The sequence below is a fragment of the Lactuca sativa genome, chromosome 4 (genome assembly GCF_002870075.4).
Source record: "Lactuca sativa cultivar Salinas chromosome 4, Lsat_Salinas_v11, whole genome shotgun sequence".
In the NCBI taxonomy this organism is placed as follows: Eukaryota; Viridiplantae; Streptophyta; class Magnoliopsida; order Asterales; family Asteraceae; genus Lactuca; species Lactuca sativa.
The window spans coordinates 205367761-205394520 of NC_056626.2; the positions used below are offsets into that span (position 1 = coordinate 205367761).

At 39.7% G+C, this 26760-nt stretch overlaps 1 protein-coding gene across 1 annotated transcript; it reads right to left on the reverse strand.

Annotated features, from left to right (window-relative positions):
* Window positions 1-22410: 22410 nt before the first annotated feature.
* Window positions 22411-26027, reverse strand: LOC111902263 (chaperone protein ClpB1). Its single transcript, XM_023898115.3, has 3 exons — window positions 25826-26027; window positions 24246-25419; window positions 22411-24149 (listed from the first exon to the last, which is right to left on the reverse strand). The coding sequence occupies exons 2-3, from the start codon at window positions 25393-25395 to the stop codon at window positions 22552-22554; spliced, it is 2748 nt and encodes a 915-aa protein (XP_023753883.1). The 5' UTR covers window positions 25396-25419; window positions 25826-26027; the 3' UTR covers window positions 22411-22551.
* Window positions 26028-26760: the final 733 nt, after the last annotated feature.

Below are 26760 nucleotides of genomic sequence, written 5' to 3' on the forward strand. Positions count from 1 at the left end.
TAAGATAATTGTAATTTGGGCCATGGATTGCCTTGTATTAAGGGGTGGACGAATTCTATGGGGAAGCCCATAAGAAATCTTCCAAGGCCTTAATTAAATGAGTCCATGGGTTGCTTAGGGCTTAAGCATCCAAATTAGGGTTTCCTTGTTAGATAACCCCAATAACCTTACTATATATATGACCCTTATGACCCAAAAACGTGGTGAAGCATTCTTCTAGGGTTAGAACACGTTTTGGACACCCTCCATCCTCTCTCCTCTTCATCCTCTTGCTTATGGTGTTTGTGAACCATTAGAGGAGTGACACTTGTGACTCTAAGCCTTCCAAAGTCAATACAAGGAGATTTTGGATTGTTATTGCTACATAACAATCAAGGTAATATTATAAACCTATTCTCATGATCAATATGATTACTTGAATGATAGAATTAGGGTTTATAGTATTGGATAACTTGCATGTACAATAGAGAAACCTAGATCCAAGCATTAGGGTTTGTATGAGCACATAGGATGTCTTATGACCAAAACCCATCAGTGGTATCAAAGCCTAGATTGGTTTCTATTGTATTGATGCTTGATATGGTTGAAAAATTCGATTTTTTGGTTTCTGGAGGCTGGACTCGCCGAGTCCATAACTGAACTCGCCGAGTCCATGCAGACTCGACGAGTCCAAGCTTGACTCGACGAGTCAACTCGTCAGATGGAGCATATCTCGGGATTTCTTGTTGTTTTTGCTTTGGGATAGTTACCTTATCATATTAGATCAATATAAATCCGATTTTATGATATATTTGACTATATTCTTGATCTAATTGAAGATATTTATCAATTAATAAAATATTTGTTTCCTTATGTGATAATTGATTAATTATTTTGATTAAATTGGTAAATTGTTTTGCAAGAAATCATTAAATAAATCAAATATGGATAATTATGTGATTAAATGTTAATTTAGATTATTTGTTATTTGATCTTTGTGTTATGAAATGTTTCATATTTTCCCCTTTAGATTTATAGTTTAAATTTGAACCCAAAAGTTTTGTTGTTTTGAAATTTAAATAGTTGAAACCCTAATGTTTTGAAATGTTTCAAAACTTGCCCTCAAGTTTTGGAATTTAAATTTTGATTAATAGTTTAATTTTGATGTATATTTAAATTATAAACCTAATGTTTTGAAATGTTTCAAAACTTGCCCTCAAGTTTTGGAATTTAAAAGATGATTAAAAGTTTAATTAAGAATGTTAAATTCTAAAGCCCTAGTATTGTTTTGAAAAAGTTCGAATCACACCCTTATGGTTTTATTAATTAATTAAGGTGTATAATTAAAATAGGTTTAATAAATCCATAAAAGTTTTGGTTTACAATTTAATTGAATTAAAAGTATAATTGTTAAATTTGACCACCTAATATTTTAAAAGTGTAAAATACACCCTATACTATATATAACATTAAAAGTCTAACATTATATATATGTATGAGTAAATGTCAGTCTTACCGTTAGTAGGCCTCATTCACGAAGCTGGTCTATAAGGGGTGTTTAAGGAAATTGCCTATAAAATGGCGATTGAATGGGTATCCACTCTTACCCACCACACTTTTGACTAGTGGAGGGTCGTTAGCCGAACGGGTAGGATAGGACGAAACCTTCCATTATAAGTATAATGAATTATAAAAGTAACTAAATGTTTTTCAAATTCCCAATCTTAGTTACTTAGGCAAAAGTGAATTGATGCAATTCCATGAAATTACACTTTGTGCCCTTGCGAAGACGTTAGTGGAGCGTGTGTGGTTTACCGGCACACTAAATGGTTATAAGCAAAGGTAGCAAAGGGTGACTCAATGTTTGTCATAGTTCGGTGGAGCGTGTGGTTTATCGGCACATCGAATAGGTGACTGTAACATGTGGGGGCACCATGTAGTTTGCATGGTTATTCACACCCGCTTTGTGATCCTCGACATCCCAGTCACAAACTAGAGGGGCATATCGAGATTTAAACATGCCATTGAAATGTTCAATGAATCTCAAAGGATCTAGGAGTTTTCATAGATTTAAAACTTAAATTTCTTTTTCGTTTTTCATGGTGGAAATTAGTGAATCGTCATTCACTTACCTTCAAATCTTCTGCAATTTGGGTTACGGCATCCCTCTCCCGAGTTGTAGAATATTGTGTTGGGTCCTAGCCTTAGTATTTTATTTGGGTGATTTACTAAGGACTCAATCAATCAACTAACTTGAATTCGTTTTCTCCTGTTTTGTAGATGTCAAAGTTCGACAACTATGGTCATCCCAAATCCCGTGGAACATGCTTTCCACATGAAGATGATATTCCACGATTCGATCGAGGAACAAGAAATCATGCTTCACTTCCTCCACCTCCTCTAATTATTCTCCCTAACCCACAAGTTCAAAGGCTTGAAAAGTTCAAGATCACTCAAGCCCTTTTTGGCAAGTAAACATAAAAAAGGAAAGTCGGTGTGTGCACACGTCCTAGGGAATAAGTCATACATTGATAGGTTAAGAATGTTGGGATCCGTCGTCTGTGAGGAAGTGGCTGTTGATTGGGTTCTTCAGTCACTTCCTAACTGATATAGTGAGTTCATAAGAGAGTACTATATGATGAACCGCGACGTAACCCTTATAGATCTCACCTATATGCTTATTGCTACTGAATCAGCAATGGTTTGGCGCAATAGAAAAGCAAAGTTGATTGGTGAATCTGCCTTCATGGATATGGACAATGGCAACGAAATACATGTTATGATCGAAAAGTTTGATCATAAGAGAAAGGCAATGTCTGAAGTAGTTCCATGTCATGTTCCAAAAGAGTCAATTTGCTTTTATTGCCCAGAGAAAGGGCATTGGAGATGAAGCTGCCCCATTTACCTAAGAGATCTAAGAGATGGGAGAGTCCAAACGTATGGCTCTAATATAGGTAAAATCCATTAACTAACTCTTTTAAGCTTCTATTCTATATCCTTAATACATAATGTGATAAGATTACAATTGATGTTTTGTAGGATCGAAGAAAAGAAAGGAAGCTTAAGAGAAGAAGTGAGTAGAATCTAACCGTGAAGGAATGGATTTCGATCGCATTTCTCGAAGATTAGATTCTTGAGCTACTACTTAGAGTTAGAATTAGATTGCTAAGAACGATGTATTAGCATAGTTTTTCAATGAATTGCATTGTAAGGACAAAATTTTTCCGCAATAAAATAAATTTTGATTTTATATTATTCATTTATCCTTGCAATGGCGTATATGAAAAATTGATGTTTGAATGTTTCTATTATTAGCAATAATGGATTTGGTTCTTATTATGTTATTTATGGAAAGTCGAGAGTTTACCAAATAGGGAGAGTTTCTCATCGCCCAAGTTTCAATTGGACAGAAACTTGGAATCATGCAACTTGGTTGCACGATGAATGAGAAATTTCATATTTTGGAAATTAGACTAATTCATTGACAAAGTGTCAAGTGAAGGACTAGGAGATCGAGCACGCAAAGTTGCGTGTTGATCAAGTCCACCATAAGAGTAACAATGATATTCGTCATGATTTACTAAAGGTTTAGTAAATATGATTATACTTATAAGATTAAGTGTAATTCTGAATTGATTGAAAAGGTTTAAATCAGTAGCAGAACGAATAAGAAGAATCAAGTAGGCAGAAAGATAAAAGTTTCTCTATTCTAAGAAGAAGGGAGAGTAGCTTTTATGCTTTATGATAAGTCTTAATGATCAAGAACCATATCTCAATTGATCATCTAAGTGAGTCTTAGTACAATTGTATTTATAAGAAGAGGAATCAAGAATTGAAGAAATGGTTAAATCAAGAAGTCAATCATACTTCGTTCCAAAAACAAGTCTTAGAGTTAAGATTGTGAAATTGAGTGATAAGTATTAAGAAGGTTTATAACATTCATCAAATGTGGAAAGTTGTGATGTCTTGGATAAGACAAAGACCAACTAGGACCAATTTATGAAGTGTTTTGATAAAAGCTACACTAACTCTTGAATATTTGTTGACAAGAGAATCTTATATGTCAAGGAGTCAGTGGGAGTCTTATTAGTCTTGAAAGGTTTCAAGAACAAATCAAATAGACCTTATCGATCATCACCAATACACGAGTTGAGGTTTACAACCTATCGTGTTGACATTATTTTGTTTCTGTGCCAATCCAATCGAGTTAATTATGCATGTGAGTCCTATGAGTTCTCATTTGAATGCATAAAAAGTCAAGGACCTTGATCAATGAAAGGTACATTGATAGGAAAGGGTGAGCTGCTTAACTACTTGGAAAACATGGTGGGCAGCTGTGTTACCATAAGGCAAGAAATCAAGATTAAGAAAGTTCGGTCCATATGAGTTTGAATTTGTTTTTTTAACAAATTCACATGGATAGGAACACATACACCATTTAAATCTAAGTGTCATAAGATTTCCTCTTCCATGAAAATGATTGTGAGGAAATGCTTTCACTAAGAAGGATTTTAAGAAGATAGTGATTGTAAAATTGCATTCTCGAATTCGATTATGGTTACGGTATACCTTTCCATAATTTGAATTGTGAGGTTTGGCAATTGTTTACACACACATATGAACTATCCAAGGCAAAGGTGTATAAGTTTAAGAGGCCTTGATAAAAGATTATCAAAGCATTAAGTATTAGAAACATGGACTTAAGAAATTCAATAGGTATTGTTTTTCTGGAAGTTGGCTGTTTCTGAATACATATCGAAGCTAGTGGGTGCATAAGTGTTATGTTTTATAATAATCATCATGATAGTGGGAGCATAAAAGTTATGATTGTATGATTATTAAGGCAGGTATTGCAAGTTGGCAATATTATTTATAGAAAACAAGAGTTATACATTGCAAAGTCGTAAGGGTTGTAAAGTTGTTTTGCTATAATTAAGGGAGAGAATATTATGCTTCATTTCAAATCTAAAGGATTAGGTTGAGAAATGTTAATAAATTTAGTCAAGGGTACATAGTGTGTTCTTAAAATTTCGATTATGATTACGGCATTCCTCTTCACAATTCGAATTTTGAGAACATAGCAAATAAAACATTATGCGTCGTGTCCCATACGCTTCGGGTATAGGATCGATTGCAAATGCTTTAATGTTTGACCATTCTAAAATTTTCCAAATGTCGAGCACATTTAGAGGGAAAAGGGACTAGAATTGGTTTTGACTAAAATAATTAAACAACTATCAAAGGACAATCCAAAGTTTGACGAGGATTGGTCGCTTGTGAGTAGTTGGAAGCATGGTATTGGATGGACCATATCGACATTATTATGAATAGAAAATATTCTATTAAGAATGAGTTGTCATATGGAAATTATGGAAATGTTTCCATATTGGATGGACCATATCGACATCATTACGAATAGATAAGATTCTATTAAGAATGAGTTGTCATATGGAAAATATGGAAACGTGTCCATATTGAGAATTGGATATTGAAAATCTATGTCTAGATTAGAAACTGTTATGCAAAAGGATGTTCAAAGGAATGTACTTTGAGGAATTGTCTTGTAACAATGTCTGATAGAGGACTTTGTAACATCATTGGCAATAGTCTTTGTGGCTTTGGTGCAGTGACATTACAAAAGGATCATTGCATAGAATGTTAGAATCCAGCATATTTTATAAGTAACAAGAATTTGATATTCTCACACTTATGAAAAGGATTTGGAGTTGTGAAATGAGTATCATTGGAAATGTGTTCAATATGATCTATTTCACAAAGTAAGAACCATAGGTAAACATTGTGTGCATGCTAGGAGCATGGGACAAGTGTAATAATTCAAGTAAGAAGTTGATTAACCAAAACGACAAATAATAAGTAATCGATATGGTGATAAATAAAAGGTGTTTTATTTATGCTCAAAGGGTTGAGGCCATATGGGATTAGTATTATGCTTGTGTTTCACATTTGCATGTTTTGACTTCCTGAATAATTTAATTGGTTAAGAATAGTCAAATTATTCGAACGGGACACAGTTGTTCATATGTTGGAAGTAGATATGAAAGAAGACTGTCATGAATTGGTGTGTGGAATGTCTAAAAGAGTATTAGACATAAGCAAATGTTTTCTGCAACGTTCGTGAGTGCTTATGAATATGATTTGAGCATTGGATTAAACCCATGCTCACTTGGATCACTCCATGGATTGTATCACGAGTGATTGGTGAGACGATAACATCTTATATTCTTGAAACCGAGATGTGTGAGTTGTATCTTGCGAATTGGTTGCACATTGATAATATGTAAACGCACTAGTAACTTGGTGTTATAAAACATATTGTTGTGTGTGATTCGGTGAGTGAGTGCAAGCAAGCATTGTATCAAAGTTTATCCGTTCCTTTTATCCAAAGTAGGATAAAAGCGATATCTTTGGGCCCCTCGATGATTTAGTGATGACAAACGTAAATGCTCGGCCGGGCTAGGGCTAATTTGATTTGTTCAATTAGTCAGTCGTCATAAATTGGGAATCGAGATATAGTACAAAGAGAATGATTTGAAATCATATCTCATATGATATCTAGAATGGAGGAATATATGATCCATTATCTAAGGACACGCATATCTGATAGGATCAGAGTTGACAGCGGCTTTGGAAAGCTACGATTGCAGATCAGGATCTGAAGTCATATGCAGAATAGTTACTAGACTTATCCAAGTGGGAGACTGTTGGATTAGTGTCTAAGTCCATAACTATTTTGGTATGTACTTGACCCGATGGTGCATGGTCCTTTTGGGTTGCCTTCACCAAAGCAACTTGATAGGATGAATTATGGAGAGAAAGGATTAAATATGATTTATTAATATATTAAAGGAGAAATCATATTGTTTAATTAATATTAGTCAATAATTAATTGGTAATTAGTTTTGTGACTAAAAGAGATTAATTAAACTTAAGGGACTAGAATTGTAATTATAAGATAATTGTAATTTGGGCCATGGATTGCCTTGTATTAAGGGGTGGACGAATTCTATGGGGAAGCCCATAAGAAATCGTCCAAGGCCTTAATTAAATGAGTCCATGGGTTGCTTAGGGCTTAAGCATCCAAATTAGGGTTTCCTTGTTAGATAACCCTAATAGCCTTACTATATATATGACCCTTATGACCCAAAAACGTGGTGAAGCATTCTTCTAGGGTTAGAACACGTTTTGGGCACCCTCCATCCTCTCTCCTCTTCATCCTCTTGCTTATGGTGTTTATGAACCATTAGAGGAGTGACACTTGTGACTTTAAGCCTTCCAAAGTCAATACAAGGAGATTTGGGATTGTTATTGCTACATAAAAATCAAGGTAATATTATAAACCTATTCTCATGATCAATATGATTGCTTGAATGATAGAATTAGGGTTTATAGTCTTGGATAACTTGCATGTACAATAGAGAAACCTAGATCCAAGCATTAGGGTTTGTATGAGTACATAGGATGTCTTATGACCAAAACCCACCAGAAACTTCTTCCAGAACTTGGAAGTGAACCGCACATCCCTGTCAAAAATCACCAAAACTAGCACCCCATGCCGAGCCACTACTTCTCTAGATGTTGGCCAACTTCTTGGACGAAATGCTCTCCTGAATCGGAATGAAATGGGCGCTCTTGTTCAACCGATCCATATTGACCCAAATCGAATCCACTCCCCGCGCAGTCCTGGGAAGCTTTGTGATGAAATCCACAACGGAATATCCAATGGTTGGGTCTTGCCATGAGGCCTCTGGTGCTTGGCCTTGACCTTCCTGCAGGTCAGGCATCCCTCAACGAACCAAGCTACATCCTTCTTCATGGAGGGCCACCAATAATCAAGACGAAGATCCATGTACATCCTCGTCGCCCTGGGATGGATAGAAAACCTGGATTTATGCGCCTTCTCCATCAATACCTGGCGCACACCTCCATGGTATGGGACCCACACTCTACAGTTTAGAGTCAACAATCCACGACTGTCATAATCGAAGGAGGAAACTTGGCCCACAATACGCTCACTCTTACGATGTTCCTCCTTCATAGCCTCCTGTTGGGCCTCTCGGGTCCGCTCCAACAACGGAGTCACCACGATCATCCTCATGCAGATGTATCTGATTGGTACTACCTTGTGGTTAAGTGCATCGGCCACGACACTGGCCTTCCCAGGGTGGTAGAGGATCTCACAATTGTAATCCTTCACCACATCAAGCCACCGACACTGCCTCAAGTTCAGATTCGCCTGATCTATAAGGTACCTCAAACTCTTTGGCCCGTGTAAATAGTACAACGCACCCCATAGAGGTAATGACGCCAAATCTTGAGGGTGAAAACAACTGCCCCCAACTCCAAGTCATGCGTCGGATAGTTCGCCTTATGAGGCTTCAGCTTCCTCGAAGCGTAGGCGATAACATGCCCCCTCTGCATCAATACCGCGCCCAAACTTGAGATGGATGCATCGCAATACACAAAAAAAAATCCTCCATGCCCTCTGGTAGGGATAAGATTGGCACCTCACACAACTGTTGTCTCAACATCTCGAATGCGACCTGCGACTCAGTCTCCCAGCGAAAGACCACGACTTTCCTTGTCAACCGGATCAAGGGAACGGATATCATGGAGAAGTCTTGAATGAATCTCCGATAATAACCTACCAGTACCAGGAAGCTCCGAATCTCAGATGGAGACCTCGGGACCTCCCACCTCATCACGACCTCCACTTTGGCCAGGTCGACCGAAATCCCGTTTTGGTTGATAAGGTGCCCAAGAAACTGCACCTCGCACAACCAGAACTCACACTTGGAGAACTTGACATACAAGCTCTCCCTCCTTAGGGTATCCAACACCTCCCGCAATTGCTCCTCATGTTGCTCCCGAGTCTTGGAATAGACCAAGATGTCATCAATGAAAACTATCACAGATCGATCTAACATCGGTCTGCACACATGGTTCATGAGATCCCTAAACGCGGATGGAGCATTGGTGAGCATGAAAGGCATCACCACAAACTCATAGTGACGATATCGTGTCCAAAGGCAGTCTTCTGCACATCCTTCTCTCTGACCCTCATCTGGTGATATCCTAAACGCAAATCAATCTTGGAGAACCAAGATGCTCCCTGAAGCCGGTCAAAGAGATCATCAATCCTTGGGAGTGGGTAATGGTTCTTCACTGTTACCTTATTCAGATCCAGGTAATCTATACACATCCGATGCGACCTGTCCTTCTTCTTCGCAAACAGTATCGAGGCTCCCCAAGGCAAACTTCTCGGTCTAATGAATCCCTTTGTCTAACAACTCCTGCAGCTGTGTAGACAACTCCTACATCTCAGGAGGAGCCAACCGATACGGTGCCTTGGCTATCGGAGTCGCACCAGGGACCAGGTCGATCCTGAACTCCACCTGCCTCTCTAGAGGTATCCCAGGCAGCTCCTCTGGAAATACATATGCGTACTCTCGTACCACTGGCACATCACTCACCGTCGCCTGACCTGCCTCCCGGGTATCCATAATATAGGCGACATACCCCGCATAATCCCTGCTGGAGGTAGTGTTTGGCCCTCGCTGCTGAAGATAAAGCTAGTCTACGTTGTGGCCTCTCGCCCTGAATCACCAACTCTCCCCTACCTGGGGTGCTGATCCAAACCAACTGTTGTGCACAGTCGATCGCTGCCCCATTGGGGCTCAACCAATCCATCCCTATGATAACCTTGTCCCCCCCACAGTGGTATGGGAACCAAATCTACCAAGTAACGCTCCTCGTACAACCTTAGAATACAATCTCTGAAAACCTCAGATGCCCACACTGATTGATCGTCCGCAAGCTCAACCTCTAGAGGGCAATATAGCATGCCTGAAGAGTCAGGAAACCTCTTGCTAAGAGCAAGAGAAAATATTGATCGGGTAGCACCCGAATCAAACAACACCTGAACTGGGATACCGTTCACATGGAACGATCCTAATTGAATCATAAAGCATAACACATCAATATCACAAGCGACATATAATAAAAGTTAGAGAGAATGAACCATACCCATCACCACATTGGGTGAGGCGCATGCCTCCTCGGCTGTCAGCTGAAATGCTCGGCTCCTCACCACCGGAGCCTCTGCCTTAACCTTCTGGCCATCCGTAACTCACGCAGTCGCTGGAGTCGGGGCCACCATTGGCGCTGCTGCTGCTATCAATATAGGGTAGTTGACCTTTTTTATGGCCCCTTTGATTGCAAGAAAGCAAATCAGATCAGAAGTCTGAACAATGGGGGCAGGAGTAGTACAATCTCTACCAAAATGCCCCGTCTTGCCGCACTTGTAGCAACCTGATGATCCCGCTCTACAAGCTCCCTCATGCGGCCTGTCGCATTTCCTGCAGCGGCTCTGGCCTGGCTGGCCCTTCGACCTAGCGTTGGATCCCTTGGGTTTCTTCCCCGAAACCCCAATACTCTACTCTGCCTTTGCCTTCCTCTTCCTGAGGTGCTCTAAGTCAATCTCTCTCTCCCTCGCCCTGACAATCATGGACTCCAGGGTCGGACATGCTGAGAAGCTGACATGCTCCCGGATATCAACCCTCAACATGTCATGATAGTGGGTCCTACGCATGTCCTCATCTCCTGCATACTGAGGTACCAACAAGGCCCTCTCCCAAAACTTGGCGGTGATCTCCGACACTGACTCCGTAGTCTATCTCATATCAAGGAACTCCCTGGCCAACTGTTGAAGCTCCATAGCTGGAGCAAACTCATCCGTGAACCTGGTCACAAAATCTAACCAAGTCATAGCCTCAATGGCTGGGGCTCCCAGCGAGTCACCGACTTATGTCCCTCAAAAAACGTACAGCAAAGCGAACCTTCGACCCCTCCGATCAGAAGCTCGTCAAATGCGAAGACTCGATGTCTACGATCCATCTTCTGGCAACAATGGGGTCCTTCGCCCTGTGAAAGTCTGGTGCACCACTCCCCCGGAAGTCCTTGAAGGACAGACAGTGTGCGCATACCCGACTGGCTGGACGCCAAGTCACTCCTGAATGTTCGGAGGCGATCCTCTATCAGCTCAATAATCCCCTCCTTGATCAACCCGAAAATAATCGGGGTCGCCTTAAGGATACCTCTCGTGATCTTAGATGCGATGAACTCGCATAGCCCGTCATCAACCTGCTTGGATCCTGTACCCGAGCCTGATCCTGATCCTGATCCAAACCCTGAACCTCCGCTCCATGTCGCGTAATCGCCATACTGAAATAAAACACATAAACATCAGGGTCATACATACTCTCGAGAGGTCTCACACACTCTCCAAGTTCCCTGGTTCTTTCCTAGCATATAACTCAAGAAGCTCATACAATAGGCTTATAAGGCATCCTTCCTAGATCCTTAGCCCTAATCTAGCATGTAGTTCTCATAATCACATAACATGGATACAAGGCATCCTCCCTAGATCCTTAGCCCTAGTCTAGCATGTAGTTCTCATAATCACATAACAGGCATACAAGGCATCTTCCCTAGATCCTTAGCCCTAGTCTAGCATGCAGTTCTCATAATCATATCATATAACATAACATATCATGTATGGGTATCTTAGGCAAAAACTTAATTGAGCTCGGTCGGTTGCACGCATCACACACCTTGTTCTTTCTTAAAAGTCCATATTTTTTAAATTTTAGAAAACATTTTTTTCTTGTAAAAATCTTTCAAGCACTCGATTTGAGTCCAGACACCCCCGAAGGTGTGCCCGAATCCCTCAAACCAAGGCTCTGATACCAACTTGCAACATCCCAAATTGAGACCCAAAATTTTTGCTTAATTATATTACTTATGAAAATAGTTTACAGAAAACATCATTGTTATTATCTCAAACATCAAGTCACAAATCACAAGTCTCAAAAACAATATCACCAGTCAGTAAAATATCATAGTACAATCCCAAGGTTCTCAAAGCGGAAATCGTGTGTGTGCGATGCGTTGCTACCCTGCCGGCTCCTTCCCCTTAGCTGAAGAGGTACCTGAACCCAAAACTAAAAACTATAAGCACGAAGCTTAGTGAGTTACTGTAACATCCCGGAATAGCAAAGAGTATAGTTGAAGGGCTAAAAGAGTAAAATTAGAAGGTCACTCGGCGAGTCCATGGGTGGACTCGGCGAGTAGAGTCACGACTTGGTCGCGTGTTAAGTGGCCGACTCGGCAAGTCAGTAAGGTGGACTCGGCGAGTAGGCATTGAGTGGAGAAAACCCTAATTCTCGGGGTTGAGCCCTATATAAAGAACATAACATTCATTCCCCCAACCTCTTTACTCATCCTCAAGTCCAGAAACCCTTAGCCTTCGTGTGTGAGTGATCATATTGCATTGGGAAGCTTGGAGAAGCAATTGTTGAGGAAATCTTGAAGGGTAGGAGGCTTGGAGCAAGGGGCTTTGCTTGGATTCGAGTTTCATTGCAGTTGGGGCGTTCTTTTGAGGTAATATCTCATCCTTGGGCTGTTATTCTTATGGATTCATCATTATGGGATTTGTGGGGAGCTTATCTTTTGGTGTTTTGGAGTTTAGAGGTTAGATCTGAGGTTGCTACCTCAGATCTGGAATGGAGAAGGGTTGGAATGCCTGAAAGTCCCTGTGTTTGAGTGTGTAGTGAAACTATCATGTCCCAAACCCTAGCCCTAAAGTGTTAAAGGCCTAGATCTCTTTGGATTCACGTAAAGTTTGCCACTTTACATGATGGATGGGTTGTAGGAGGCTAGATCTATGTTTTGGATCAATTGCATGGCCTGGAGTGCTTTTGTATGGATTCAGACCGGTGGTACTCAGCGAGTCACATGGGTGGACTCGTCGAGTTGCTTGAAGATGAGCTGGAACTCGACGAGTTGGAAGAACAACTCGGCGAGTTGGATGAAGATGGCCTGGAACTCGGCGAGTTGTATGAACAACTCGGCGAGTAGGTTGAAGATAGCCTTAGACTCGGCGAGTCTGTTCTTGGACTCGGCGAGTCTTGTCGAAGAGTCCTAATATTTTCTGGTCGAGTCGAGAATCGGTGAGTCAAGGGATGAATCGGTGAGTTGTGTGCGAGTGGACTCAGAGTTGTTGGACTCGGCGAGTCTCGGGGTGACTCGGCGAGTTAGGTCGCGGATTGAGGGAAGTCCTGAGCTTGGGGACTCGGCGAGTCATCGGGTTGACTCGGCGAGTAGAGTCAGTTAGGGGTTGACTTTGACCTTGTCCAAGGGTTGACCAATTGTTTTCCGGGGGTATTTTGGTAATTAAGGGTATTTATTGAGTTGAGTGTTTTGGTGTTCAGTGGAGGAGTTCGTGTCGGAGTTTGGAGCAGCGAGATCTTATCCTTTCAGCCGGCAGTTTCGAGGTGAGTTATCCTCACTATATCAATAGGGTCTAAGGCACCAAGGCCGGCCCTTATCGGATTGAGATCCGGGTAGTTGTTGTTATGTTACTGCTTTGACATGTTTGCATCCTGAGCGCTAGGATGGTATATGTTAGAGACCTGATTGAGATCGGTATCTTGAGAGATAGGGAGATGCTATGCTAGTGACCTGTTAGGTCGGTATCTTGGTTAGGATGATGATATGTTATGTGATCTGTTTGATCTGCTTGTTGACTGTGAATTGCTATATGATTGTATGTATATGTGCACATGGTTTTTTGGACTGGAGTTAGGTTGAGGCGGGTCCTGCTTTGTGTTGTAGGCCAAGATACCCAGGGCGGACCGGTTGTTCCGAAGGCCCAGCGAGCGGTCCGGACAGGCTGTAGGCCCCAAGAGGGTAGACCAGACGTGCCGAGGCTCGGAGAGTGGACCAGGCCGACTGAAGGCCCGGTGCGGGCGGACCAGTCATACTGTAGACTCAGAGAGTGGACCAGGTGGATTGAAGGCCCGGTGAGGGCGGACCAATCACACTGCAGACTCGATGTATGTGGTTAGATTCGGAGAGTGGACTAGGTGGATTGAAGGCCCGGTGCGGGCGGACCAATCACACTGTAGACTCGAGGTTTATGGCTAGACTCAGAGGGTGGTCCAGGTGGACTGTAGGCCGGTGCGGCGGACCAGTCACACAGAAGACCCAAAGTGCATGGTTGTTCTGTGATCAGATATGTTGTGGCATGTTATGCGTGTATGGTATAAGTGGTTGGTATTTTGGGGATATCTCACTAAGCTTTCGGGCTTACAGTTGTGGTTTTATGTTTTTTCAGGTTCTTCAGGAGACCGTGGCAAGGCGGAGGCGTGATCGTACCGCTCCTCATGATTTTGTAGTAATGTGATTCTAGGAAAACGCTAAATGTTTTGTATTGAAAACCTTTTGGTAATGATTTAATGGAATCGAGTTGTTTTTGAAAAATTTAAAATTGGTTGTATTTTTCGGTCGTTACAATTACCCCATCATATCACATACCATACAATCATACATACTGTTGGGCAATTTTGGGATATCACATACCACTATCACATAGGACATAATATATTGGCACATCATACACATCAAGTAATAGCAAACCAAACAATTACCACAAAGACAATCATCTCAACTGTAATCAACTACTAGTGGGTCGGCCTTGGTGCCTTAGACCTACTTATACTTAGGGCTGTTCACTATTCGGATAAAACCAAATTATCCAATTGGACAATTTGGATTGGACTATTTGGTTTGGATATTCGGATTTTTGGATTGGTTTTCAACAAAATAGAATTATTATTTTGGATTTTGGATTGGTTTTTGTTTATAAAATAAGAAGTGAATAGTCCAAAAAAACTGAATAAACATTTATTATTTATCTATTTATAATATATATCTATAATTATTTATTAATTTTGTAATTTATTTTTTCAAATAGGTTCAAAACGTTTCACCCGATAAAAAAACATCAATATGCATTTTCTCTCAAAAGTTTTGTATCTATAAAATATTTAACTATAATATATCTTCTTATGAGTTGTTTATAAATTTCAAATCACAACTAAATTATTTGTTTTTGCTTCTGTGTAAAGTTCGGTATTATTATAATTATATGTCGTTTTAAAATGTTTCGGTTTTTGAAAACTGAATTATAAAAACCGATCCAACTGAATTGTAATTGGATCGGATCGGATTTGAATTTAATTTGGACAATTCAGATCCATGTTTAGAAAACCGAAATCAATTTGGATTTACTTGATTGGATCGGATCAAACCGATCCATCCAAACGAACACCCCTACTTATATAAAGGGTAATTCACCTCAACGTCGTGTAGTGTCTACACTGTCCTTCGTGTGAAAATTGACTCTCCCCGACTCTTCAATCCCTACACGACAACTTTTCCAAGTTATCAATTCATACTTATAACCCTTAAAAGAGTCACTCAAATCCAAGTCAAAGTCAAAGTCAAATCCTTGGTCAAAGTCAACATCTGGTTGACTCGACTCGCCGAGTTGGCCTGCCAACTCGTCAAGTCCCCATATCCACAGAATGCCATAATGTCGTCCATACTCGTCGAGTCTAGCAAGAGCTCGACGAGTTCGCCATCAGCAAGACATCATACTATCTTCAACCGACCCGCCGAGTTCGTCCTTGAACTCGTCGAGTTCGTCCTTGAACTCGACGAGTTCATCTTCATCCATAAGAATGTGTTCAGTTTATGACTCGCTGAGTTCCCATTGAACTTGCCAAGTCCGTCTTCATGTGGCCGGGACATTGCCTTGAACTCGCCAAGTCTATTCATCCACTCGCCGAGTCCTATGATTTTCCAGGTCCCTAGTGAACCTAAACAACTGGAGAGCCTTCGATCTTAACATCTAGTCCATAAACAGAAAGGATTTGGTGGAAAATACACCCCGAATCGCCGAGCCCCATGAACGACTCTCCGAGTCCATCTTTGTCCAAAACTATACAGTCGATTATAATGGGTCTTAACGCATCAAAACCATAGATTTGGCCTCCTAAGGTCCATTTTATATGTAAAGCTACAAACTTGATGTACATGCATGAGGCATTTGGCTCAAAAAGCCATAAAAGAAGGTCTACAATATGCATGGGGTGTTTATGGCAACAAAGTTGGCACGTTTATGCCATAAAGACCCCTAATAGCCCAATATCCGAAGTGCAACTCCAAGCACACCCACAAAATCCGATTTTTGCTTCTCTATACTCATAAAAAGGGTAGAAATAGCCCCAAATCAAAATCTAAGAGATATATGGTCAAGGTTTTAGCTTTTTACCTTGAATAAGATGAGAATGAAGTAAAACTTATGGGTCTCCTTACTTCTTCTTGAACTTCCAAGCTTCCTTCTTCTTCTCTAACTTCAAACACACACAAAAAGGCACCAAAAGGCTCAAGAACACTCAATAAGGGTTTAGGGTTTCAATCTAGGGTTTCTCGGAGTTGGGATGGTGATGGAGGCTGGTTTGGGACGAGATAAAGTATTTAAATAGGGTGCAAACCTAAAAATTAGGGTTTTGTCCAGACAGCTCCTACTCGACGAGCCGGTCTCCCGACTCTTCGAGTAGATCACTAAAACCCCCGTATAATGTCGAGTCTACTCGACGAGTTGTGCCTCTAACCCGCCGAGTCCCAGAGTAAATTACAACATTACTTGAATTTAAATACATACCAGGAACCAAATGTTACAACTATGGCCCAAACTTACAATCCAAAGGCCCAAATCCTAATTAGCCAGCCAAGGCCCAAATCATGGCCCAATTTTCCAAATTGGGTCCTACCCCTTCCATGGGCCTTAACCTAAGGTCCAACATATTCCCAGCCTAAAAACACAAGAATTCAGATATTCCAACAAGCCCTAAACATCTTAACCCATGAGAATTGCCTTAACCGAAGTTCTAAATTGCGAAGCCCAACTAGCTGAGTACGCAGGGCTTACTCAGCTTGTACGCTAAGTGTACACGCTTTAGGGCTTGTATGCGGCGCGTACGAGCTTGTACGCCCAGTGTACTCACCCATTCAGCCAAAACTCATTTACAGCTCTTAATCCATAGACTTTACTCCAAAACCTATATTTGACTTCCTTGAACTGCTTTATCACGTAAAGTTGCTAACTTTATGTGCATGCATGGCTTAATGAAGCTCTTAAAGCTAAGAAGGACTTAATATGTGACTTAATGCATGCATGTGACCATAAACCCCATAAATCTTGCACCTTTATGCTTAAGAACCTCATAACATGCTTAGATCTAAAAAGACAAGCCCCAGAACGTCTTAACTCATCAACCAACCCTAAAAGGGACCAAAAGCATGCAAATCAAGACATAAAGAGATATAAGTATTCAAAAGCCATGGTATGAACTTGATACCTCAAAAGGATTGCAAAATGAGTGACTATTCTGGATCTCTAAGTTTCCCACCAAGTTATAAACCTTCAACCTTCGTCAATCTCTTCCAAATGAGCAAAACAAGCACCAAGTTCTTCTCAAAAGCACAAAAATGGAGGCTAAATGTAGATTTCAGGGTTTTAGAGCAATTGAGACTGGTAAAGAGGCCAACCTTAGGGACTTAAGGTCTTTATATAGGGTGAAACACCCTTAAATTAGGGTTTCGATAACCTCTGAGTACGCTAAGCCCAACCCTCGTACGCCCAACATATGAGGCCTTGCATCCACGACCAATATTACCTTAGTACGCTAAGCGTACCATGTGTATGCCCCGCATACTAGCTTTTCAGCTATTACGCTAAGCGTACCATGTGGTACACCCCGTGTACTACTCCAAGGACCAATATTGCGACAAATTAAACATAAAGGGTAAATAAGGAACATACCAAGATCCGAGTGTTACAGCAAATACCTTGGAAACCTGTTGCATTGACATTCACCTAATTTGGATAATTCATGTAACACCCTGCTCTTCGAGTGTTCAATTATAAGTCCCTGAGATTTAAGAGGAAGGGTAATTCTGGTCCCTTTCGAGAAATGAGCTTCATCCGAGAAGGTTTCGGACGGGTTTATGTGTTAGTGGTATTGGGCTTCTCGTTGCCCTCGCATGAATGTGAAGTTATTTGGGAGCGGGTTTAGATTAGAGGAGTTGAGATGTTTTGAAGTTGAACGTTGTTCATAGCCCTTTTGTGTAATGAGAAGGAGATGGTCCCATGCATGAATGGCATGCATGCATGATTCTGATTTTGAGAGGTGGCTGGGTACGCCCAGTGTAATGGGTCGAATGGTTTCGGGTAGCCGGGTGAGTACGCCCAGCGTACCAGGGAGGTACGTCTAACGTACTCTCAGAAACCCCAAACCCTATTTTTAGGGTCAGCCGCTATATAAGGAACATGTGGTTCACCCCTCAGCCTCCTTACACTCATCTTCAACCTCAGAGAAACCATAATCTCGTATTCCCTCCATATTTGAGTGTATTTGACCTTGAGAAGCTTGTATTGGCAAAAGAAGGGCTTGAAGGAGAAAAGGGAAGTTGTCAAAGAAGAAGAAGAACGTGTGGAACTTGTGGATCTGAAGAAATACCACCCTTTTGGAGCTGGTTTAAGGTATAAAGCTTCTTGCTTGACCCTCATATTGCATAGATTTATGTATTTTGAAGCTTTGTTATCATTCTTGTCCCAAAAGTCTTTATCTTGTTGCATAGTCCGATTTGGTCAAGTGTATCTGTCCTTTCAGACCTTTGGAGAGGTCTTGAGTGATAAAAATAAGGTCCCAAGGGCTGTAGCTATTCCATGTATGAGTTATGTGGGTCTTAATGGATTAAGACCTTGGGTTAAGAGCTTAAGGACGTCCCCAGTGATAAAGCCTGAGACTTTATGATTTCTAATCATATTTGGCACATGGATCTGTAGTTTGGGCTTAAGAGCTTAAGCCATTAAGCTGTAAGAAGGACTTAATAGTTTTGGCAGTTACGCCCCACGTAACGGTGTAGTACGCCCCGCGTAACGGGCCGGTACCCCGATTGTCCTTTGCGAGTCAATGCAGTACGCCCCGCGTACCAAGGAGAGTACGCCCCACGTACTCCTCCTGTGGACTTCCTTTTTGGGCCTTTGTGTTGGGCCATTTGTGGGTTGTGGTGTTTGGGCCAAGTTTGGAAATTATGAATAGAGTATTTTGGGTCCAATTAATATTATGAATATTGGATCTAGGCTCCTTTGGTGAAGTGGGCCCAATTTGGTAAATTGGGCCAATGTGGGATTTTGTATGAGATTGGGACTTTGGTCTTGGCCCGATAAGTGAAAGTATGATTGACCCTATGTTTATTTTGTGATGATGGTTAGTTCGGGATTTGCGGTGAGTTGGTGATTCGAGAGTCTGCTTCTTCGGTTCAGAGTGTCGGCAATCGCGAGGTGAGTTATCCTCACTATATCAACGGGGTCTACGGCACCAAGGCTGGCCCTTTATCGGATGGAAATCCGAGTAGTGTTTGTTGTTATGATATTGCGGAATATGGGCCGGAAGGCATTACGTTATGGGCCGGAAGGCATTATATGTTGTGGGCCGGAAGGCATTGCGATGTGGACCGGAAGGTCATGGCCTGGAAAGGCGTATGTGTGTAATTAGTATGTTGACTGATTCGTAGGGTGATGGTATGCTAGTGACCGGTTAGTCCGGTATCTTGGTTAGGGTAATGATATGTTATGTGATCTGTTGATCGATTCGCTGACTGTGATCTGTTGAATGATTATATGTTATGTGCACAGTTGCTTGGTCTGGGGTTTGACCCGATATGTAAGGTTGTTCTATGTTCTGTTATGTTATGTATGCTGTTATGTTATGAGCCGGAAGGCGATGTGTTATGGGCCGGAAGGCAATATGTTATGGGCCGGAAGGCGATATGTTTTGGACCGGAAGGTCGTGGCCTGGAAGGGCGTATTTGTGGTTGGTATTTTTGGGGGTATCTCACTAAGCTTTCGGACTTACAGTTGTGGTTTTATGTTTCAGGTTCTCAGGAGTCTGTGGCAAGGCAAATGCGTGATCGTACCGTTCCCCACGTTGGTGTTTTATGATTTGAACCTGGGAAAAATACTCTGTTAAAAAATGTATTGAAAACCTTTTTATAACAACGTTATTAAAATGAGTTGTTTTTGAAAAGTTTTAATTGTTTTGAAATTTTGGTCGTTACAATTACTTATATGATTGGTCATAAAGAACATCAAAATAACCAAAACACTCAAACCTAAGAAAACTACATACACAAAAATTAGAACCGTAGTAAGATTCACTAAACAGTTGTTGTTTTCTTCGATTGATTTTTGCACATTGGTTAGGTTGGTGCTCAATCATAATAGTTAACTTGTATTTAAAAATATTTTCTTTGTACAAACTATAAGATAGTTATTCATTATACCATTCAAAATACCTATAATTTTGATCTTTATTAACAAACACATAAGTTTTTATCACTCTAATAAACTTAAATCTAACTTGAATAACATAGTCACATCTATGAAAGGATTGATTTACTTCTATCTATCTATACTATACGATTTTTTAATTTCTTTTTAATAATAATTATAAGTTGGTTAAATAATATTAAATAAACGTAGAAATAAAAATAGAAAGAAAAGATATACCTAGACATAAAACTATTAACATGTAAAATTAGTTACCAATAATAATTAATTATAATAAGTGGTTTTATGGTGAATACATTATATATATATATATATATATATATATATATATATATATATATATATATATATATATATATATATATATATACTCTAATAAATAAAAAACTATTTCTGCCGCTTGTCACATTCACATTCATTTTGACACGACACATGTAATTTTGTGGTTAATTCTTATAAATGAATTTTCATTTGTCATTTTATGATAATTTTCTATTTTCTTAATTAACTATTCTAATTTTTAAGTTATAGAAAGTAATTAATTTATTATTAATTTGTTTCCTTATATTTTTCAAATTTTAATATGTTTACTTCAATGTACATAATTCAAAATTGACATATTTCTTTCAAAGTTTGTTGTCATTTTAGGACAAAATGGTCTACATAGAAAAAAATAATCAAACTTTGTTATTTTTGATTTATAAAACCAAGAAAATACTTATACGGCCAAAATATAATTAGACCGCAATTTGAAAAAATATTCCTTTTCGACCTAAACACAGTTTGTAGAAAACACCTTTTTGATTAGTTTTTCCTTGTTGTTAACCAACAAATTTTCAAGAGGATAATGCTAATTAGAACGTAATTTGGGCATCCACATTCACAACAAAGTTGTTTTGCAGGGGAATGAAACTACTACTGAGAGCAACTCCAACCATTCCACTAAAAATATTACTAAATTGGTGTGTTTTTAACACCAAAACTTTTTTTTACTCCAACCATACACTACAAATTTACACTAAAAACATATTTTCATATTATAATATAGAATAGAATAATTATTAAAGTTTTAAAAGTTATAACACTAACCAAAATAGTATTTAACAATTCAAAAAGTCGTTTTTGTGTGATGAATAGTGTTACACCAAATATAAAGACCACTATTCAATCCCACCATTCTTGTGTTGAGTTTAGTGGTCCATTGGAACACATTTTCACACCAAAACATTATTTTTGTGTATCCATTGGAGTTGGTCTAGGGAGCTATTTGGGCATAGACGCATATTGATCATAACAAAATAAAACAAGAAAAATCATAAGAAAGGAAGCTAAAGATTGAACTATAACCCTAAAATTGATTATTTGAAGACAGACATAACAAAATCAATAGAAACATTATTCAACAGAACAGAGCTTGAGATCGAGAGAACAGATGCAATGACTATCTCAACCATGGATTTCACGGGTCTAAGCTTTTAAGTTGCACGCAGTAGAAAATGCAAAGAGAAAGAGGGTGTGCGTGTCTGCAAGTAAGAACAACGTTTTGAGAGAGATGACCTCTTTCAAGCACATGGAAAAAAACTCTAGGTTGATGTGATTTTACCAATAGTAACAACCATTTTGTGAAATGTTATAGTATAGAATATTATGTAAAAGCTTTCCTGGTTTGGATTTGATGATCGATGGGGTGTACAGACAGGTGTCACTCTCATGCTTTTGTGGAAATATCCCCCCTACAAGTGAAAATCAGATTGACCCAAATCCAAATGAAACTGTAACATGCTTTCTTTTCTTGTTTAAAACAATTTTAGATTTCTATACAACCACTGGTCTCTAAGATCACATATTTTTGGATATTCTCCTGTAGATATACCAGCATCCCTCTTGTTGAAGTCTTTTTCACCTGATAGATTCTAGATTCTTCAAGATGAATTCAGGGTTCCAGTTTTTGTTGTAGAAGACGAACAGGGTTTGAAGATAGAATTGATCTTTGCTTGCATTGCTTGTTGTTCTTTCTCAATCTCAGTTCTGTTATGTCTGATTATGTAGTCAACTGTTTATAATATGCTACCAACAAATCTTTAAAAACTGTTACCAAGTATATGTTTATAATATGATGTCAAATAGATCTCTTTACACGACAACAAATCTTTGATTAAAGAACAAACAAAAGCTTTCATTTCAGATTTTCAAAACAAACACATTCTTCGCTTACATTCCAACAAACCTCAAAACAAACATATACTTGACACTTACACTCACAAATTTACAATTCAAAACACGCTACACCTTTACTCATCATCCATTTCATCATCATCATCGACCTCCTCGATCTTCATCCTCTTCACAGCCTGTGCAGCATCACTACGAGCCCCGCCATTTGCATTTGTGTTCACAACATGAATCAACACATCGGATTTCTCCCCTGTTGCAGCATTCACCACTCCACCATTCCTTTCTGTTCTATAACTCAATTCCTCCCCATTCATCTCTGCATCTATGAAAACAGTCGAATTCTCATCGATCTCTTCTCTTATCAGCATCTTAGACAACTCAGTCACCACCCTCCTCTCCAGCCACCTCCTAATCGGCCTTGCTCCATACACCGGATCATAACTCTGATTCAGTATCACATCCAATGCCCCCTCCGTGACACCCAAAGCAACACCCCTCTCCGCCAATCTAACAGCCACATCCTTCAACTGAAGCCGAGCAACTTTCCTCAACTGATCATGAGATAAAGGATCAAAAACCACAATCTCATCAAGTCTGTTTAGGAGCTCCGGTTTGAAATGCTTCCTCACTTCTCCCATCACCATTTCCCGAGCCTTCTCCATTGTTGTTTTCCCTGATAACCCTTTTAGCAAATACTCAGCTCCAAGATTTGAAGTCATGATGATGACTGTGTTTGTGAAGTCAACCGTTCGACCTTGACCATCGGTCAACCTTCCATCATCCAACATCTGAAGAAGCGTATTGAACACCGATTGATGAGCTTTTTCAACTTCATCAAACAACACAACACTGTATGGTCTCCTCCTCACAGCCTCGGTCAACTGCCCGCCTTCTTCATGACCAACATACCCTGGCGGAGCTCCGATCAGCCGTGACACCGAATGCTGCTCCATATACTCCGACATATCGATTCTAATCATCAGCTTCTCATCATCAAACAACTGCTCTGCAAGAGCCTTTGCAAGCTCTGTTTTTCCAACACCTGTGGGACCCAGAAACAGGAAGGATCCGGTGGGCTGCTGAGCCCTTCCGAGCCCGGCTCGTGACCTCAGCACCGCTTCAGCCACCGCGTTCACCGCCTGGTCTTGACCCACGACCCGTTGATGCAACCGATCCGATAACCCGATCAACCGCTCTTTCTCATTGGTTCCAAGTCGAGTCACCGGGATCCCGGTCCATCGACTCACCACCTCAGCTATCTGATCGGGTCCCACTGTTTCTGTCAACATCACATTTTCATCTGTTGTTCCTTCGAGTTTTGCTATTGCTGTTTCCACTTCTTGAACTGCTCCGAATTTCAAATCTGCAGCTCTTGCTAAATCGTATCTTCTTTCTGCTTCTTGTAGTGCCACCAAAAGCTCCTCCCTTTTCTGTTTCAGTCTGCGGATTTCATCAATTCTTTCTTTTTCCTTCTTGTATTTCATCATCAGTGGTTGAAGCTTATCTCTCAAGTCATCAAGCTCCTTTTTCACTTCAACAAGACGCGCTTTGCTTGCTTTGTCTTTTTCTTTCTCCAAAGCATGAAGCTCAACTTCTAATTGCATCCTTTTCCTCTCAAGATTGTCTATTTCTTCTGGTTGACTATCAAGTTGAACCCTAACATTTGCACAGGCCTCATCCACAAGGTCAATAGCCTTATCAGGCAGAAAACGTGCTGCATACAAATCAACATTTAACATCAAAACCATATATATAAATTGAGAAGAGCAAGTTCAAATCAAAAAAAAGAAAACATGGAATCAATTCATACCAGTTATGTATCGGCTTGAAAGTTGAGCAGCAACAACAAGAGCACGATCAAGAATCCTAACACCATGATGACCTTCATATCTCTCTTTCAACCCTCTAAGAATGCTTATGGTGTCAGGAACACTTGGTTCAGCCACCAAAACCTGCTGGAAACGTCTCTCAAAAGCAGCATCTTTTTCCACATATTTCCTATACTCTTCCAAAGTAGTTGCACCAATGCACCGGAGTTGACCCCTAGCAAGCATGGGCTTGAACAGATTTGCAGCATCCATGGATCCTTCTGTGCGACCCGCTCCAAGAACAAGGTGGATTTCATCAATGAATAATATCACCTTCCCTTCAGCGTCTTCCACTTCTTTCAAAACTGCTTTCAGTCTCTCCTCAAACTCCCCTCTATACTTGGCTCCAGCAATTAAAGCTCCCATATCCAATGCGATAACTCTCACATCAGCAAGATTACTTGGGACATCTCCTCTAAGAATCCTTTGAGCTAATCCTTCAACAACAGCAGTTTTTCCCACACCAGGTTCACCAATAAGAACAGGATTGTTCTTAGTCCTTCTTGATAAAATCCTAATCACTCTCCTAATTTCCTCATCTCTCCCAATTACAGGATCAAGCTTCCCGGCTTGCTCTACAAGATCACGACCATATGTCTTGAGAGCTTGGAAATTAGTATCCCCTGAAGCGCTTTCCACCTTCTTCCCTTCTTTACCCCGAAGCTTTTCTACCTCGCTTTTCACCCTCGATGCACCAACTCCAGCTTCTTTTAAAAGTTCTGAAATTTGGGAATCTTCAAGAATGCCCAAAATCAATTGATCAACAGCCAAATGGGTGTCACCACGGGATTTTTGTGAAGATTGGGCGCGACGAATTGTCTTGATTAGAGAAGTACTTGCTGGAACTTCATCAGGGGGAGGGGATTGGGAAGGGAGTTTCTTCAACGCTTGATTGAAAACCCTATCCGCTGAATTACCCGCTTCTTCACCACCGGCATTGTTTATTGCTTGCCGGAATATTCCATTATGGTCAGAAATTAAAGCTGCTGCGATGTGTAGCGGTGTGAACTGAGCATGTCCAGCATTCATTGCGAGTTCATGACCTGAAGCCAAAGCTTCATTTGTCTTGTGGGTGAATTTGTCAGGATTCATGTTAGATTATACCTCTTAAAAAACCTACAAAAGCAATTACAAGAACATCGGTTCATGTTTTATAAACGCAGAATCGATAAACATAGATAACCAAATTGATGAGCCAGATTAAGAGGAAAATAAATCAGTTTATAACTAGAAATGTGCCCATGTCGTTGTTCATCACAGAATTTATCTTCCAATTTACCGAATTTGATATTTACAACGAAGAATTTTGCCTAATTCATTGTTAGCGGACTAAAAAACATATCGAAATGAATGAGTTTCAAATTATAAAAGGCGAAGTAACAAGACATGATTAATTGCAGTAATCAAAATAGAGCATTCAAAGAATACAGAGTAAAATCATTATCATATCAAGCAAATTCTTGAAAATACAATACAGAAACAAATCATATCAAAACATGAAGAGGAGAGAATGTCTTGTTACCTTACGAAACGAATCAGAATCAAACGACTCGAACTAGCGAGTATGAGTGCGTGTTTATGGAGATTTGTTTGCGTGAATTTACTCACAGAATTGACGATTTTTTGCTAACTGATGATGAATAATGCAGTGATGAAACGCTTTATACACATGTTGAAGGGCGCGAGAGACGTCTGGAAGAAACCTCTGGAACCTACCCGAAATGTTCAGGAATTTCCTAATAAAGTGATATATTATTATTTAAGTCCGGTATTGTTTTTTACAAGATTTATTACAAGGTTGCCCTCAAATGTTCAGGAAACTAAGGTAATACCCATATGTAACAAAAGATAAAATTGTAAGAATAATCATGTGTTATCAAAACTTGTATCTTTGGGTTAAAAAAGTATGAACTAGTCAGATCTAAAAGTTTTATTTTTTTATGAGTTTGGTTTACACTTTTTATTAAAATTCATTTTGCCTTTATTATTTAATTTTCCAATTTTGTTTTATTACCAGCAATTTAAATACAGTTAAAAATAAAATAAAAATAAAATATCTCTCTCTAGGTTTGTTCTTCAAAACTCAAGAACACACATAGTTATGAAAAAATACACACTTTAACTTTTATGGCTTTGTTCTTCAAAATACATACATATACACACACTTAAGAACACATAGACACACACTCGTATAAACACGTACACACTCAAGAATACTCATTGAAATCGTTCCTGAAATAAAAACCACACACAAAATATAGGTTTGTTCTTGAGTTTGTCCCTAGATATTTGGATTTGTTCTTGAGTCATGAAAATCGAAACCATTCAATTTGTTCTTAGAGAATTGTATGTGCGTTAAAGAACAAAATCTGTTTGATTCAAGGATTATATATATATATATATATATATATATATATATATATATATATATATATATATATATATATATATAAACAC